Source organism: Hyperolius riggenbachi, chromosome 12 (genome assembly GCF_040937935.1).
Source record: "Hyperolius riggenbachi isolate aHypRig1 chromosome 12, aHypRig1.pri, whole genome shotgun sequence".
Taxonomy (NCBI): domain Eukaryota; kingdom Metazoa; phylum Chordata; class Amphibia; order Anura; family Hyperoliidae; genus Hyperolius; species Hyperolius riggenbachi.
Window position 1 is genome coordinate 26,397,168 of NC_090657.1, and position 18,414 is coordinate 26,415,581.

At 42.7% G+C, this 18,414-nt stretch overlaps 1 protein-coding gene and 1 long non-coding RNA gene across 8 annotated transcripts in view; one reads left to right on the top strand and one right to left on the bottom strand.

Annotated features, from left to right (window-relative positions):
- LOC137541406 (uncharacterized) overlaps nt 1–18,414 on the bottom strand; it is a 1,168,812-nt gene that overhangs the window by 1,089,687 nt on the left and 60,711 nt on the right. The window lies entirely within an intron of this gene.
- The window catches only part of KCNH6 (potassium voltage-gated channel subfamily H member 6), a 541,700-nt gene that overhangs the window by 505,892 nt on the left and 17,394 nt on the right, over nt 1–18,414 (top strand). For both annotated transcript variants that reach the window (XM_068262676.1, XM_068262677.1), the window contains exon 8: nt 16,378–16,630. In XM_068262676.1, the coding sequence (XP_068118777.1) occupies nt 16,378–16,630 (253 nt within the window). The remainder of the gene's footprint in view (nt 1–16,377; nt 16,631–18,414) is intronic.

The following is an 18,414-nucleotide window of genomic DNA, read 5'->3' on the forward strand; positions in this document are numbered from 1 at the left end:
TACAATATCTCCTGCCCTGCCCCTAGAGGCTCGTCTAGGTATTGCTGCTATTTTTACCTGTCTTTCTGCAGTTTTGGAGTTGCAAGCTAGTTTGATTACTACGCAGAGTTCTGGGTGCAGCAAGATTAAAGTTAGGGAGTCAGTGTGTGGTCCAGTGAATATTCCTGTATGTTCCACTCATGATGATGAAATTCAGTCTCAGTTTATGGTGGAACCTTCCCTGGGACATCTGCCCTGTTCTCAAAGTAAAGTTCCAGTTTTGCCCTGTAACATGGATAGTACAGAATCCTTCTTAGACAACTTGAAAAATGATGTTCCTGAGGTCTTGTTTGATGATCTGAAGGTCTCCGAGTTCCTCCCAAAGGGTGCAGAACTTGAAGGAGATGTCTCCTGCCCCCCAGGTTCTTCTGAGGTGTTGCCCACTTCAGTAGGCATTGCTGCCTTGCTGACTACTTTTGCAGCTCTTGTGGAGCTTCATTCATGTGTAGTCAATGATGATATTACAGTTACAGAAAATTCTGAATTTGAGTCTTCTTTTGAAAGACCAGTACCTGTGATCTTTACTCGTGATGATTTTCTGCCCGGTACTGGTTTTGGTCTTGTCGTGTCGGACTCTGAGGTTGGCAGTTCCCTGACATGTCCTGAGGTTTCTCCTGTACTAGTGTACCCCGATGTGCTCTGTGACCCAGAAAGCCCAAGTGTGCCTCGGTTACCAGCGTACTCAGATGCTTCCTCAGTGGAGACATGTTCTGATATAGCCTGCCTGCTTGCATGCCCAGAAGTGGTCCCTGAAAGTCCTGATCTTGATGGGTGTCCTGCTAATTTTGAGTCTGGAATGATCATAGGTTCCATAGGGGTTCTTGGTGGTTCTCCATGTGAGCCTGGTGAGCGTTCTGGCTTCTTGGGATCTCTGCGGAGCTTCAAGGCGTTCTGGGAGATTCCGGGAAAGGTTTTGCTTGGTGCCCTGAATACGATCAGCAATGGCTTTGGTGTTGTAAGGGACACTTCGAACAGGTATTGCGGCAGGTTTGGTATTCTTGGACGCTCCTTGGAAGGTGGTGGGTATTGTCTGGAGGGTGTCGATGGCTTCTTCTCTGGTGTCCACAGTCCTGATGGGTGTTAAGCTGAGATTTGTAGTGCTGATGGGCATGTTTCGGTGGCTTCTGCTTCCGATGAGCTCGGTTTCGGATGGACTGACTCTGGAATTGGGCCTTGTCGGGCTGTCCTGACCTTCATGAGTCTTCAGTTAGAATTTTGTGATGTTACCAGTCTTGAGGGATGTCTGGAATCCATCCCTAGAAGGGGGGGTACTGTGATGATCCGCTCAGCTGGCTGCACAGGCAGACAGCTGTTTGTCCATTCCTCTAGTCTGTGGGCTGCAGGTCTCTGGAACAGAGACCTGTCTTTTCATTGCAAGTTTCTGTTCTGTTCTCTTGCTGGGGAATTTGCATACATTCGTTATGCAAATCCCCTACCTGCCTTCTTTGATGACTGGCACTATAAGAGCTTTATGTTTCCCAGAATGCTTTGCTGGTCATTTCCCTTCCTTGCTCAGTTCCTGATGGACACTGCTGGAGTGTCAGCCATTGCTATCTAGTATAGTTAATTCCTGGGGGTTGCTTTTGGCTCCCCTTCTAGCCCAGTCAGGTTGTATTATCTGTATTGCCTGTTCTGTCTTGTCTTGCCTGTTTGCCATTGTCCTGTCCCTATGGTGGTTGACAGGAAATGGTTCTGATCTATGTTCTTGGAGTATAGCTGGTGCAGCGGTTGCTACCAGCTATCTCTTCTGTTCTGTTTCCTGGGATCGCGCTAGCTACTTTGTGCTAGCGCTGGGGATCCTTCTGTTCTGTTTCCTGGGATCGCGCTAGCTACTTTGTGCGAGCGCTGGAGATCCTTCTGTTCTGTCTTGTCGGTCGCGATTGCGCTGTCACCAACGGCGGTTGATAGCGAATCGTTCTGTCTTGCTGAGATCGCACTAGCCGCTAGCGTTAGCGGCTGTGGATCTTTCTGATCTATGTTCCTGCTTGGATCACACTTGCTCTGGCGGAAGAGCGGTGGATCCTTCCTGCCTAGTTCTTGTTTTTCGTGTGTCTGTCTTGTCCGCTGCGCTTGCTACAGGCTCGGTGAGGTAACCGTTAAGCAAGCGCTCGCGTCCCCTGTTTCATGTTTGTCTGTTTATGGTTAGTTAGGCGTGCTTGTCTCTATTGTGCTTATCACGTGGAGATCGCGCATAACCGCGTGCACTGTTGCGAATGAGTGCGGTGTTCGCGGTTAGCTAGCGGTTGTTATTTTCCGTATCTCCTTATTGTATTTGCTGTGCCTTTGCTACCCTTGTATTCTATTCTGTTCTGCCTTGTGTCACGTCTCGCGATCGCACCTCTCGCGATCGCGTTCCTATTTCGTATCTGCTGTTGTGTGTGTGTGCGCGGTCGTGGAGTGGCGACTGGATTGGCGCACACACATACAACCTATCCCTTTTGCTCAATCTCATTCACAATCGCCTCTCGTGCGATTGCATTCTGCGCTTCGTACAATTCCTGTCTGGCACTTGTGGAGGTACAGAGGATTGGTTCCTCTGCACTCCCCAGCGCCATCTGCCGACAGGAATTTCCCTCTACAGGTGCGTAGCACCTTTTGCTGGGTTCCTGCAAATTATACGCTTGTGGAGGATCTCCGCCGTGTCAGCGCACGCGTTGTGCGCTGATCACGGGGAAAGTTCCACAATCGTGACAGTTGACAGCGACAGCCAATAGTACCCACTCAGCCAAAAGTCCCCAGTGAACCAATTACTCCATGAAGATAAAGTCCTGAGTCTACTGCTATTTAGGAGTTCTCTGAGACATGAAATTGCAATCTGCTGTGATTACGTTTCTAATACACGTCTAAACCAGAGATTTGTCATCCTGTCATCCCCTTAGATATCTACAATACCCAAACACTGAGGAAAACAAAATCATTTTTAGTTGAGGATGCTTAAAGTTTACCTCCTGTTTCTTGAGCCTATCGAGCAAGTTAATGAGAATGTTGGGATTGTTGCATCCACAAATATTGTATTGTTATCCTGTTCGCAAATAAGCATGATTTGAACTGTTCTGCAAGTCTCACTGGTAGCAGCATCCAGAATTGGAAAAATGAATAATACTGAATTAAAAAATGGTTGTGCATCAGTATATCATTTTTTAATCAAGTGGAGTTACAATTATAATGGTACACCAACTCTCTACTAGTAAAAATGCATTTTTGTGATTGCTGTACTATGCGGTAATGTGAACACAATAATTGCATTCCTGCAATGCTTTATGGACCCTGTTTGTCCTCATAAACAATTTATGGTGGTTGATAACAAGTTTCTATTAACTTTGTAATGTATTTATGATTGTCAGAATTTGACATTAAGTGAACAATATGTGGTTGTCTTCAATACAAGGGCCTCGATTCATCATTGTCTCTGCGATAACTTTTTCCAGTTCGTTAAATTACCGAATTCGAAGTTTATGGATTTCTAGTTATATTCATGAAGGTTTTTCCGCATTCGGTGTGACTTCGATAAAATTTCGATAACAACGCGGTAACCATTCGTTAACATGTCGATATTTCCATTTTACAGCGGTAATTTAACACAAGTCAATAAGATTCCCGTGGAATTGTGGGTAAAAAGGCAGTCCTTTGAACACCACGTAGCAACATTCCAAATAGGGCTTAACACCTGAACCAGGATTCTGGAAGTGGTTTGGGACAATCCCACAATTTTGCCAGCTACAGCTTGATAGGAGCCTTTTCTGAAAAAATGTAGTGCAGCTAGCAATTTAGTTAACCCTTGCACTGCCTGTGTTCTCTTACAAGATGATTCTAAAGAAATGCTGATGTCCTGGTATAGCAAATAAATCCATTCTCTTGCAAATTGATATGGGTTTAGACCAGGGGTGGGCAAACTTTTTAAGTCAAGGGCCACATTGAGTTTTGAAACCGGTCCAGGGGGCCGAAGTGGCCATGACCGGATGTAGGCGGTTACATAGCAGGAAAGGGTGTGGCCATGCAATAAGATTGGCAGCAGATCTACCCACAAATGCAATGAGATTGGCAGCAGATCTACCCACAAATGCAATGAGATTGGCAGCAGATCTACCCACAAATGCAATGAGATTGGCAGCACATTTTCCCACAAATGTAAAGAGATTAGCAGCACATTTTCCCACAAATGTAAAGAGATTGGCAGCACATTTTCTCACAAATGTAAAGAGATTGGCAGCAGATCTACCCACAAATGCAATGAGATTGGCAGCACATTTTCCCACAAATGCTATGAGATTGGCAGCACATTTTCTCACTAATGCTATGAGATTGGCAGCACATTTTGCCAAATGGCAGGCAAAGTAAGATTACCTTCCGACCTGGACCCGACCTCCTCTCCGGTCTTACTCCTCCTCTGCAGCAGCCAGGCCGATGTCTCCGATTCCCAGCAAGGAGTCCGCTCCACGTGTCAGCCAGCCAGATGCAGCCCAGGCAGGTGGCAGGTCCCCCAGGCCCCAGCACAGAAAGCTCGGCTTGCTCGATCTCTCGCTCCAACAGGCGGGCAGTGCAGAGCAGGCATGCGGCAATGGCTCCAGGCGGGGGGCGGAGTCAAGCAGCATGACGGAGCCATGCACCAGGGCACGCCACGACCGGCCACCCTGTCTGATTGGGTGGAGTGCATGCGTGTTGCTGCGTGGGCGGATTTACTTTAAAAAAATACAAATAAAATAAAATAAACAAGCTGCAAGCTTTGGCGGGCTTCGGGGGGCCGGATTGAGGACGTCCGCGGGCCGTAGTTTGCCCATCCCTGTTCTAGACCTTGTTCTTGCCCTTCTGCGCCTTTGAATCACTCTCAGCTGATACATAACCACTTCAAATGGCTCCATGTTCTCTGTCAGCAAAGATCTCACAGGAATAACAACAGAGCAGTGAAGGAGATAACTAATCCTAAATTTAACGTTAAACCACGCCCACTTTCATTTTCATGAATTGCACTTTCTTCCATTTTATCACATCATTCCCGAATGATTACCGAAAGCTCGCTAACGGCTGTAGATAACTTTAATGAATCCTGAAATCAACTTATCGAGTTTGTTATTTTACAGAACTGTCAGTAATTGATTCGATAAGTCTTGATGAATCGAGGCCAAAATGTTTTACATCAGCGTGATACATTTCTGTAGTGTCTTGTGTCTGATGTCTTCTGTATAATAGGATTGCTGCTCCCAAGAAAGATGTGCTGTCATTCAAAATAGTAGACAAGACAAGGCACAGAACATTTATATTGTGCTTTGCTCTTGGCTGACTCGAAGCATTTCAGGGCTGCAGCCACTTAGGGCGCGCTCCACAGGTGACCAGTATAATTAGGAAGTCTTGCCCTAAGACTCCTTACTGGTTTACGTACTGGCTTAAGTCGGGATTCGAACCCTGGTCAAAGGCTTAAAATCCAACATCAAAGCCTTACCAGTACGTTATCCAGCTCACCTGCTAGCCCTTAGTATTCTGATGTCTATGGGCGCATTTATGATAGTGGCCCAATAGAGACTAATAAGTCTCCCACCCTACCGACACATGAATAGGCACAGCCTGCACTACTTATGTATAGCTGTAACCTAGAAGCTTGCATATGTTATGACCTGATGTAAACAGAAAAGTCCAACTCTAAAGTTTGCCCAGACAAGATACCCTTTAGCAGCTGTTTCCTGTAAAGGTGGACATTAACGATACAATTTTTAGACGATCAAAAATGATCATTCAGGCCCATTAACAGAAGGATAGCTGCTATTCAATTCGATCAGATTAATGGGATCAATCCAAAAAATCGATCATACAAAGAATTGTATTGTTAGTGACCACCTTTACACAGATTTCCAGGACTATGACATCAAACAGCTCCAACTGTAGACTGGATCCTTACAATTTGCCTAAGTGGTAGCAGCCCCAGTGCCACAGCCTACTGTTAACTCCTTTGGTTTGGCTGTTTCAGGCATTAAAACAATATTGAAAAAATAGTATATTTAGCAGCAGAAGTTTTGAATGAAGCAAAAAGTTAAAGGTACCAACTGGACACCCAGCTTACTAAGTTATCAGGTAATAGAGTTGGGATTATATCTGTGATTGAGTAGCAAGTTGTGGGCATTTGAATAGGTGTTTTGTTTGTGTTTGATAATCATTTGGTATCAGCCACTTATTAAATTCAATATAGTGAGCAATGAAAAAATAAAATAAATTCAAATGCAGGATAATGGGGCAGGTCGTATTTAAACAATGCTACAGAACATCAAACACATTTAGCACATTTACACTAACCTATAAGATTACATTCATAATGTTAAAGCGGACCCAAACCAAACATTTTTTTAATTAAAAATATTTAGCTGCACCACTCTGACACATACAAAGATAAATAAACACTCCATCAAGCCCATGAGCGTTTCAGTGCATGCTTTTCACCCTTCTCTTTTCATAACGAGGGTTATACAGGTGGCAGCCATTAGCAATTCCTCCTATGCTGGACACCTCCTACTCCACCAGTCTGCCGGATTCTGTCCCGGCAATATGAAAGGAAGAGGGGGTTCCTCCAATAAATGTAAAATATTTTATATTGGTCATCATGCAGCTGAAAATCGGCTGCTATTTATTATTATAAGTTAGAAAATAGATTTTATTTCTGAAATCTTGTATTTTTAATTTGGGTCCACTTTAACTGCTACACTTTGTACAAAGTGCTACAGATGTTTAGATTATTACTATTATTATTATTCATTTATTTTCCATGGTATTGCACACTAGACTTTGCATACAGTTGTATAAGGGAATCTGAAAGTGAAAATAAACGTATGATATAATTAATTGTATGTGGAGTACAGCTAAGAAATAGTAGCACAGATATGAGTCTCATATTGTTTCCAGTACAGGAAGAGTTAGGAAACTTTACTTGTAATCTATGCAAAAGAGCTTCTCTGAGCTCTCCGACTAATTTAGTCAGAGAGCAATGCTATTTTCTGAAGCACCTTTACATCAAAGAAACAGGGAGAGGCAGCTTCAGATAAGATTTTACTGCAGACAAGTTCAAAGGGTCATTAGCTCTGCTCTGTTTCATAGTTTAACATGCAGAGTGTAGTTTGTAAACTGCAAATATTAGAGAATAATGCAATTTTATGAAAAAAAAAGCTATTTCACTGACAATAAAAATATGGGACTCTTTTCTTTGCTACTAATTTTTTTTGCTTCAGTGTCACTTTACTATTAACTGCTTGCTGACCACTCCACGCCACTTTGTGTGAACGCGGCGGCAGCCCCAGTGCCGCTCCACGCTGATTGATGTGAGGGGCCTTCTATGGGGCTAGCAGGAGAGCGCACATGTTGATGCTCGCGCATCTCCACTTGGAAGTGATCGCCGCTCGGAGATTGTTAGACGGGAAATGGCTGTCTAATATACCTGTACAGCGCTGCGATCTAAGGCTGAAGCCTATCACAGCCGATCGCAGTGATAGGCTGACTGGGGGAGGGAAAATTATTTTTTTTAAAATAGGCATTTTTATTATTAAATAAAAAAAATGTATTATTAAATTATTAAAAAAAAAATAAAAGAAAAAAAATATTTGTAAAAAATAAATAAACATTGGAGAGCGATCAGACCCCACCAACAGAGCGCTCTGTTGGTGGGGAGAAAAGGGGGGGGGATCATTTGTGTGCTGAGTTGTGCAGCCCTGCAGCGAGCCCTTAAAGCTGCAGTGGCCCAATTTATGAAAAATGGCCTGGTCTTTTGGGGGGTTTAACACCGCAGTCCTCAAGTGGTTAAAGGGAACCTTAACTGACAGGTATATGTATGTTTCCTTTTAGGGCCCGTTTCCACTATAGCGTTGCGAAATCGCCGGCGAATCACCGCAGGCAAATCGCATGCGGGTGCGATTCTGCATGCGTTTTTTGCCGCGATTTCGCATGCGATTTCGCATAGGTAAGGCTGTATGCGATTTTAACCATGTCACTGCCTGTGTAAATTAACAATAATACCAATGCGAAATCGCATGCGAAATCGCGGCAAAAAACGCATGGGGAAAACGCATGCGATTTCCCTATTAAATACATTGCGTGCGATTCGCCTGCATTCCACACGCAGGCGAATTCTGAGGGCCCTACCCTGCAGATTTTTTCTGCACAGAAAAACGTGCGGGGAAACGCACAAGTGGAAACAGTCCCATCCACTTGTACTGACTGTGCGAATCCGCATGCGGGCAACGCATGCGGATTCGCGATAGTGGAAACGGGCCCTCAAACAATACCAGTTGCCTGGCAGTCCTGCTGATCTCCTTGTCTGCAATAGTGGCTGAATCACACACCTGAAACAAGCATGCAGCTAATCCAGTCTGACTTCAGTCAGAGCACCTGATCTGCATGCTTGTTGAGGGGATGTGGCTAAAAGTATTAGAGACACAGGATCAGCAGGAGAGTCAGGCAACTGGTATTATTTTAAAAGGAAACATCCATATCCTTCTCAGTTTAGGTTCCCTTTAAGGATATACAGTCTCATTCTGATGGATTATTGATGGTCTTGATATCCAGAGTCACAGCCACACACCTTGGTCCCTCAGCTGTCTGACCATCATTATCTAGTGTTGACCCTTCTATTACTCCTATTTTGCTAAAAGCGGATCAGATGCAGATCCGTCATCGCTATGGGGAAGTCTATTAGGTAATAATCTGTGCACACATTATTTACTGAAGCTAACACCCCCCTTTGCCTGTAGTGAGTGCTAGGCATGTAATATTGTCCAGATGATGGAGCTCTGCACATCCATGCAGATTGATCATTCAGGTATAACTTCTTTTTGAAAGTGGGATAAAATAATAAAACCAGTTTAGATGGCAAGTGTCTCTCGAGAGATGTCGCCATCAGCAGTATGTCAATAATAAATAATTTATTAAGCGCCTTGACAACATGTTGTTTTGTAAGACCAAGCTCACCTCATCATGGGCATGTTATTATGATCAAATGACAGGAGGTTGGTCATACAAACACTCCAATATTCACCTAGGTGCTCCTTCAGTGTTGCTATCCTGGGTGGGGTAGCTTGCCGGTGCACTCGTCCAGCAGGTTCACCACTCCTGCCACATTAATTCCATCAACAATGAGGACAAGGCACTCCACGGGCTTCAAACTTGCGTTTGTTTATTCAGAGCTTTGACACATACATGTTACGGGTCACCAGACCCTTCCTCTAGTCAACTTGAGGAAGGGTCTGGTGACCCGTAACACGTATGTGTCAAAGCTCTGAATAAACAAACGCAAGTTTGAAGCCCGTGAAGTGCCTTGTCCTCATTGTTGGTTGGTCATACAAAACATGTTCTCCAAGTGCTTAGTAAATATTTTTATTATTTATTTTGGTATACTGCTGATCCCATCATTATGGTAAGCTGGCACATCCCATCAATTTTTTTATTTTTTTTGGGGGGGGGGGGGGGGTCTGTTGCTATTGTAGCCATTACACCTGTGTTAAGAGACGAGATATTTTCATTTTCTGTGGAACGCAGCCCCATGAGAAGGGTAGCCCCAGTACCAATTTGAGTACAGTATATCCCCTCGCCTGCTTTTATAGTGGTTGTCCGATGGTCTTGTGAATTTTTGCTGTAGCAGTCTTTTATCTCACCTGCTTTCCTACATTGACTTCTAGTGGTGACACGACAACACTGCTGTCTACCTACCTGTATTAAATTGCTGCAATCCCTGTACGTAGCCCGATTCTAATCTTTATTATGTTAAAATTGACTACCGCAGTGATTTTTTAAAATCTTTTTTATTGCAATGTGATTGCATTTGGTTTAAGCTAATGCTGTATATGCGCTAGAGTAATAATAGCACAGTATGTGTCTATAAATTTGTTGACAAGCCTTTCCTGCAGCTATCCATAAGTAAAGTACTGCTTGGTCACAGCACTTGCCCTTTTACAGCTCATTTTGTGCAATTTTGTAATTATGGCAAAATACAATAGAATTAGCAATGCACACATGGTATGTGGAAGAAAGCAGAAAGTTGACAGTTTTTTAGACGCAAGAGCAGAAACCAAAACAAACAAAATCCTGATTTGCAAACAGTCCATTGACTTTCATTACATGTGCATTTCACGCGATAATAACAAATGTGCGCCCTACCACTTTGTAGCGAGAAAACATTTACAAATAAAGTAAGCAAAGATTGCAAGCAAAGTCACTAATTAAATTGATGGACAAAAGGCCAACCAATGAGAAGGGGTTTCTGCCAGGGAACTGCATGGTGACATAGTACAAAACAACACTGTATCACCTAGGACAAACCAATATAAGGTAACTATTATTAAATGGTAGGTAGCGCCAGATACACACTGCAGTCAGTGGGTACAGGAATCCAGTCTCACTCGGAAGAGCTTTATCAGGAGTTTAAAAGAATATTCAAATGTGTATTTTTATCATTATGATATATTACTATCATATCAGAACTGAAAGTGTATAATTTCCTATTTCCAGTGTAACACCCCCTGCTAAATTTTGCCTCTTTATTAGAGATAAAGGTCTTACTTGTGATGCCATGATGCCTAATATGTGATTATAGTCCTTGACCCAACCCACTAGCACCTGGTTCTGCCCTAACTTTTCCTGTCATGTTCAGAAAATTCTGGATTCTGGGTTTCATACAAAAAAATGTTTCTTTTCAAACAGTGTACTGAAAGTTAAATGCTCTTTGATTCTTCAGTGCTGATGGCACATTCTATTTCAGAAAGTGACTGTCAGACCACATAACAGTGTATTGTATAAATACTGTCTGTTTTTACAGCAAAGGAGAGAAGTAGTCATGTGAGGTCTTGGATTGAATCATAATAGATGATATTATTCAATCACAAATATGCATACCAGCAGCATAAATATACCTTTCTTGTCTGGAGACTGAAGTGATAATTGCACACTTTTTAACACATATTTCAATGACTGGTGTAAGAACAAAAAAAAAACATTCTGCACCATGTCTCACCATACCATTGTCACACACATCAGCGCACATAACCCCCTTTTACTGCTCTTTCAAACCAGAGCCTGCTTTCTGCGGTTTAACCTCCCTAGCGGTATTGACAGATATACACGTCAATACAAAACATGTGTTGAGGTGCATGCACGTCAGTACTCTCCTGCACTGTGTATATTAGACCCTTGCTTGGCACATTTTGGCAAGCTACAGGAAAAAAAAGGTTATGAAAATGAATTGGATAACTTTTTGCACAGAAATCCTGGGGAAATGGAACGCCAGGGAGGTTCGCAAAGTCGAAACTTTGCGTTAACCAAGATAAAATCAAAGTCCATAATCTGTAAGTCTAACACTCATACACCAACATTTAAACTAAACGTAACATTACTATGTATTTATGTAGTGCTGACATCTTCTGCAACGTTTTACAAAGTATACAGTATAAATTCCTAACTTCCCTCTAGAATAGTGATGGCTAACCTTGGCACTCCAGCTGTGGTGGAACTACAAGTCCCATGAGGCATTGCAATACTCTGACAGCTCTAAATATAATAGAGGCAGAGGCATGATGGGATTTGTAGTTTTGTCACAGCTGGAGTGCCAAGGTTAGCCATCACTGATCTAGAATAACTCACATTCTCATCCTTACCACAGTTATATCTTAATGTCAGTACCATAGTGTAAGGTCAGTAACTTTAGCATTATGTTTTTGGGATGTGAGAGGGAATTGGCATGCTCAAAAGAACTCCATGCACAGACAGGTAAAATGTACAAACTCCATGCAGAGAATGTCCAGGCTGCAATTTGAACTTGAGTCTTTAGCAGAGCAATGTAAACATACTATCCACTATGCCACTGTGCTGCTCAACATTTAGGATACATTACTACCTAATGAGGCAGATACTGTCATGGCCTTTACTTACTTAAAATTTAATACCAAGCATCAAAAAGTAAGGGCACACAAAAGATGACCACAAACATAATCACCCAACATAAGGCTGCCCAAATAAGTCAATCTTTAAATCATGACTTGATTATCAGGGGCGTAGCAATAGGGGGTGCAGCGGTAGCGACCGCATCGGGGCCCTTGGGCCAGAGGGGCCCCGAAGGGCCCTCCCTCAACTACAGTATTAGCTCTCTATTGGTCCTGTGCTCATTAATAATCACTTCTATAGATACTATGAATAATGGTAATCATTAACAAGCTGTTCCCCATCCCCTTCTTGCACCTCTGACACTGTAGTTGCCATTTGCAGGTTTTGGTGCGCCGTATCAATTGCTTTGTATAGAGTGCCTGGGGGGCCCCATTGTAAAACTCGCATCAGGGCCCACAGCTCCTTAGCTACGCAACTGTTGATTATAACTGCTCTGTTGGTTACAAAGAAGACAAAAACAACCACACAACCACTGTCGTGGCCAAGAAAATTCTAAAATAAATAACATCCATTTTAAGTGATTCTAATAAGCTTCTATGAAATAAAAGCTGCCCAATGCTAATTCTCAGGAGCTACTCCAGGCCACATTGTGGGCATAGGTACTACCAGATTAGGAAATTAGAATTAAAAGTATCCATAGATGTAATATAATTATTGGACTGTTTGAAAACCTTGATGGAGATCCTAATTTCGAAGGACACTTACAAGTGATCATTCTCAGTGTATTGTTTGTAGACAATGCTGATTTTTTTTTCATGTTAATCAGTATTTTCCCTCCCTTTCACACAGACAAGACTGGTCCTGCCATTAATGTGCTCAATAAAATAATACAAACCTGCATGAGGGCAGGTACTGAGGACAGAACTAGAAAGCACTAATATAAAATCATATTACATTATGATTTTATGTGTTGTGTAGCTATTTAGTATCATACAATATAATCATACAATTGCAAAAGTATTCATCCTAATTGGTGTCTGTCCTGTTTTGTTGCATTATAATTAGGAATTAAAATGGGTTTTCAGTTTGATGATATGTAATGGTCTTAAAAAGGGTTGTCAGCTACAAAACCAAATTCCATTTAAACACTGCAATGTGTTTGTAATGCTGCCAGTAATCTCACCCTGCTATTCAAGCACTCCAATCTATTCAGAAATCTTTCTGCTGTAATAAATCTTATCTGTCAGCCTGGCTCTATTCTCTGCCATCACCATGGAGTAAGCTTGTCATCTTGCCTCCCACATTCCTGCTTGGCCTGAGCACACTGCAGTGTTACAGACTGAGGCTGCAACATGATCCTGTGCTCACACGTGGTTAGAATGCTAGCCAGAATGACACAGCAGATTGGAGGAGAGCTAAGGAGGAGAGCTCTATTCTCTGCCATCACCATGGAGTAAGCTTGTCATCTTGCCTCCCACATTCCTGCTTGGCCTGAGCACACTGCAGTGTTACAGACTGAGGCTGCAACATGATCCTGTGCTCACACGTGGTTAGAATGCTAGCCAGAATGACACAGCAGATTGGAGGAGAGCTAAGGGAAGAAATGACATCAGGATTTTAGTCTCAAACTGTGGGAAAAAGACATGGCCCCTGCCAGGAACAGGATTCTCTTCATTTACTATATAAGATTCACTGAAATCAAAACGTGGACAGTACTAAAATCTGTTTTGTAAGTAGATCAAGTATTTATCTACTTATATATGTGGGGGGTTTCCTGGCATAGTATGGCTGTTCCCCCTGCTTTAAGAATATAAAAGACTGAAAATAATATAGAAAGAAAAGGTTAATTGCATAAGGGCCATATAGTTGTGGGGAAGTATAAAACAGGGTTGGGTTATTAAAAAAAAATCCCAACTTTTGAATATTCACAGAGCATCATTAACTTGTTGCCGACTGCTCCACGCCAATTGGCGTGAGCAGTGCGGCAGCCCCAGGACCGCTTCACGCCCATTGGCGTGAACGGCCGTCTATGGGGCTAGCAGGAGATCGCGCACACGGTGAGCGTGCATCTCCTGTTTGGGCGGAGGAACTCCACCCCGCCTTCAGTCTCCGAGCGGAGACTGTTAGACGGCGATTTCGCGGTCTAATTACTTTGTACTGGGGACAGCCGTGTGACACAGCTGCCCCCCTGGGGCACACGAGAGCGATCAGCTCTCATAGCCTGAAGCCTATGAGAGCCGATCGCGTGATTGGCTGTCTGGCTGGGGGGAGGGAGAGGAAAGGGGGGGTAACAAAAAAAGTTAAATTTATTTAAAAAAAAACTTTTATATAAATATTGATAAAAAAATAAACAATGTGGGGGCGATCAGACCCCACCAACAGAGAGCTCTGTTGGTGGGGGGAAAAGGAGGGGGGAATCACTTGTGTGCTGAGTTGTGCGGCCCTGCAGCTTTGCCTTAAAAATGCAGTGGGCCAATTAAAGCGGACCCAAACAAAACATTTTTTTTTATTCAAAATATTTAGTTGCACCACTCTGACACATACAAGGATAAATAAACACTAATTTAAGCCTATGAGCATTTCAGTGAATGCTTTTCACCCTTCTCTTTTCACAACTACGGTTATACAGGTGGCAGCCATTAGCAAATCCTCCTTTGCTGGACACCACCTACTCCACCAGTTTGCCGGATTCTGTCCCGGCAATATGAAAGCAAGGGAGGAGTTTCTCCAATAAATGCAAAATATTTTATATTTGTCATCATGCAGCTGAAAAAAGGCTGCTACTTATTATTATAATTTAGAAAATAGATTTTATTTCTAAAATCTTGTATTTTTAATTTGGGTCCACTTTAAGTAAAAATGGCCTGGTCACTGGGGGGGGGGGGGGTTAAATACATCATTGCAGAATACTAAGAAGAGAAGAATATGGCACCACTACAAACTTGATAAGCGAAGTTCACCCACCAAAACTCACAGCTCGGACTAGGAGGGTTTTAATTAGAGATGTAATCAAGGAACAATAACAGATGAGAAACTCCAAAAGATCATCAGTGGAGTTGGAAGTATCTGTCCACAAGACCACTTTAATTTCTGCACTCCATACAGCAGGCTTGTATGGTAGAGTGGCCGCAAAAAGACTGTTGCCTAAAGTAAAAAAAGAGAAATTTTGTTTGCAATTTGCACATCAGCATGTTAGATTCCCCAAACATATCGATCTCTGTTCGAATGAGACAAAAATTTAACTTTTTCTCTATCATGGGAAATGCTATGCATGTGGGGTGAATATTCATCGCTTCCTATCACCCTAAAACACACAATTGCCCCAGCAAAGCAGGATGATAGCAGCAACATGTGCTGAGGTGGCAATTGGCAGAGGCGGAAATACTGAAACTGAAAAAAATATGGATGGCACTGAAAACTGCATACTTTTTTTAGGAAAATCTGTTTCAGCTTGCCAGAAATTTTAGACTGGGAAGAAAATTCACCATGCATTAGGACAATGACCCTAAGCATACTGCAAAAGTATGTTTAGGGTAATTATAGCTTAGAGTAAAACATTTAAATACCTTGGAATGGTCTAGTAGAAGTCCATACCTCAATCCAAATGAGAATCTGTGTTATGACAAAATGCTCAAAAATCATAATGGCTACATGTGCTAATCTACCCCATGTGACTTGCAGCTGTGACTCTACAAAGTACTGATTATGAAAAATGAATACCTATGCAAACATATCATATCGCTATTTTATTATTGCTTGTTTCAAGTGTTTTGCATGTTGTGTAAATAAAATGGTGCTAACACTCCAAAAAGATTTCAGTTTGTAACACAACAAAATAGGGCAAAGACTGAGAGGAATGTATACTTTTGGCAAGACACTGTATATCATTAAATGCATTTATCCAAGACCCATTCTTTAAAGCTGAATACTTTACTATTTTTAACCTTAAAGGAGTTATCCGGGCAATTTTAATAAATAAACGCTACTTACCGGGGGCATCCTCCAGCCCCAAGCTCCCAGGACCTCCCTCGCCGCATCTCTGCTCTCAGCCGTTCGTCAGAGCTCCGACCCGGCCCCCGGCGATGACGTGAGAGCGATATGGAGGTCGCTCTGTACTTTGCCTGCGCGATCTGCGCTGTCAATCACCGACACTTGGGCCGGAGTGGACTGAGCAGGCGCAATAGTTCTGCGCCTGCGCAGTCCGCTTCGGCCCACGTGGCGGTGATTGACAGCGCAGATCGCGCAAGCGCAGTACGGAGCGACCTCCAGGTCGCTCTGACGTCATCGCCGGGAACCGGGTCGGAGCTCCGGCGAATGGCTGAGAGCAGAGATGCGGCGAGGGAGGTCCTGGGAGCTTGGGGCTGGAGGACGCCCCCGGTAAGTAGCATTTATTTTATTAAAATTGCCCGGATAACTCCTTTAACTTTTTTCTCAGATTACTGTCTCTTTGTTTCAATCTCTCTCCTTTTCATTCTCTTACCCTCTCTGTTATAGGTGTTGAAAGGATTCCCAGAGTGCCTACAAGCAGACATATGTCTGCACCTCAACCGCACACTATTTCAAAACTGCAAAGCCTTCAGAGGTGCCACCAAAGGATGCTTGCGAGCCCTGGCCATGAAATTCAAGACCACACATGCCCCTCCAGGGGATACACTGGTACACTATGGAGACGTTTTGACCACTCTCTACTTCATCTCTCGTGGGTCGATTGAAATTCTCAGGGACGACATTGTGGTGGCTATCTTGGGTAACTCTTCTTTTTATACCAGGAAAGATTTTAAAGATTGTAATTAACAAAACTCAGTATAGAAAAAAAATGGTCAAATTGACCTTTAGACTAGATTCACAGTGGTCAGTTGCATGACGTATGCGTTATATTTTGTGTGAACTGCAATTGAATTTGCCACACGGTTTCCCATTGGTTTTTACACTGACCAATGGAATCCCTTACAATGAAGAAAACAATGATACTACAAAACTGCAACTACTGCAGCGGACTGGAAAATTGGAAAATCTACAAGTAAAAGTAATGTCATAGTTATAGATGACTTCAACTATCCAAACTACTCATTCTAGTAAAAGAGGCAGATTTCTAGTGACACTACAGGACAGTTACTTGACTCAATTGGTAAGAGAACCAACTAGCGGGAATGCACTACTGGATTTGGTCATTTCAAATATACCGGATACTGGGGTTGATTCACAAAGCCGTGCAAACTAATAACACGGCCGCGCTATGCTTCAATCGCGGCTCACCGCTATAAAAAATATTTCTGTGCGTTCGCGTGGCACAATGCATACTTGAGCGCGCGTTGTGCCGAGTGAATGCACGAAAACATTTATTATAGCGCGCCTAAAGTTTAGCTATGAGTTAGCAAACCCCCCTGGCTTCAATTCATCAAAGGCTGTTAAAAAAAACAAAGACAAAAAAAAAACAAAAAAAAAAACAAAAAACACAAGTCTGGAAATTACCGTATTCGGGATTTCAGACTTTCTTTTTTGCTAATTCATAAAGATTTTCACAGGTGCAGTAGAAAGTTTGGTAATTTATCGAAACCAATGGCTTCAATTCACAAAAACCTGTTCGGTAAAAGCAGAGCAGTGTAAAGTTGTCTCTGTTTTGGTACATGCTGTTTGTGCAGTGACGGCATTACAATAGTAAGAGGCATCCCGACATCCCTTTAGATGTATATGTTTGTTATACTGACTCTGCTCCCTCTTAACCTGTCTATTAGTCTTTTTTAACATCCTATTTTATTGCCACAGCTTAGATGAGCTCCCAAGAGACATTACACATGCCATGCTTAGGTGATTTCCCTACTAGCTCCTCTGCATCTTCAAACAGGAACCTAAAGGGTTAAATGTCCGAAAGGGCCAATCTTTTGTTCAGGATCTCTATCCTTCACTTCATGTGGGGTAGAAAGGCTTGACCCTCCCGAGAAGGCATCACATCCAATCACAGGGACTTGCAGGAGAGAGAGGCTGCTGCTATTAGCTCTTTGCTCCTGTCAGTCATTGGTAATCCCTCTCTGCTTCTGTGAGTCACGGCTCCTGCACAGTTTCCGCACTGTTTTCAATATACCACAGCTGCTGGTAATCATCGAACATGATGCTGGGCTTTACCGCATGCTGTAATCTTGATGAATTGACATTTGCTGACATGTTTTGATTCAAATGCCCTAAATATAAATGGAACAATAGGTCCTGATAAATAATATTATCAAAAAAAATTACATATAGGTATGTCCTTTTTAGCACTCATAAGATGCTAATCCTGATATGGGCACATAGGGCTTTTGGGGGCAGCCAGCTTCTCAATGTATTCAGAGTTATAGAGACGAGGTTGGAGTCAGATCATCTAATAATTAAAATGTAAAATGTATTTTATTATAAACACATAAAACATATTTAAAAACCTCCCTGGCATTTTGATTCCAGCGGCCGTGGGAGGGTTTTCCAACCTAATTTTTTATTTTATCATGTAGCTAGCCTAGCGCTAGCTACATGATCCCCCCCTCCCTGCGGCATCCC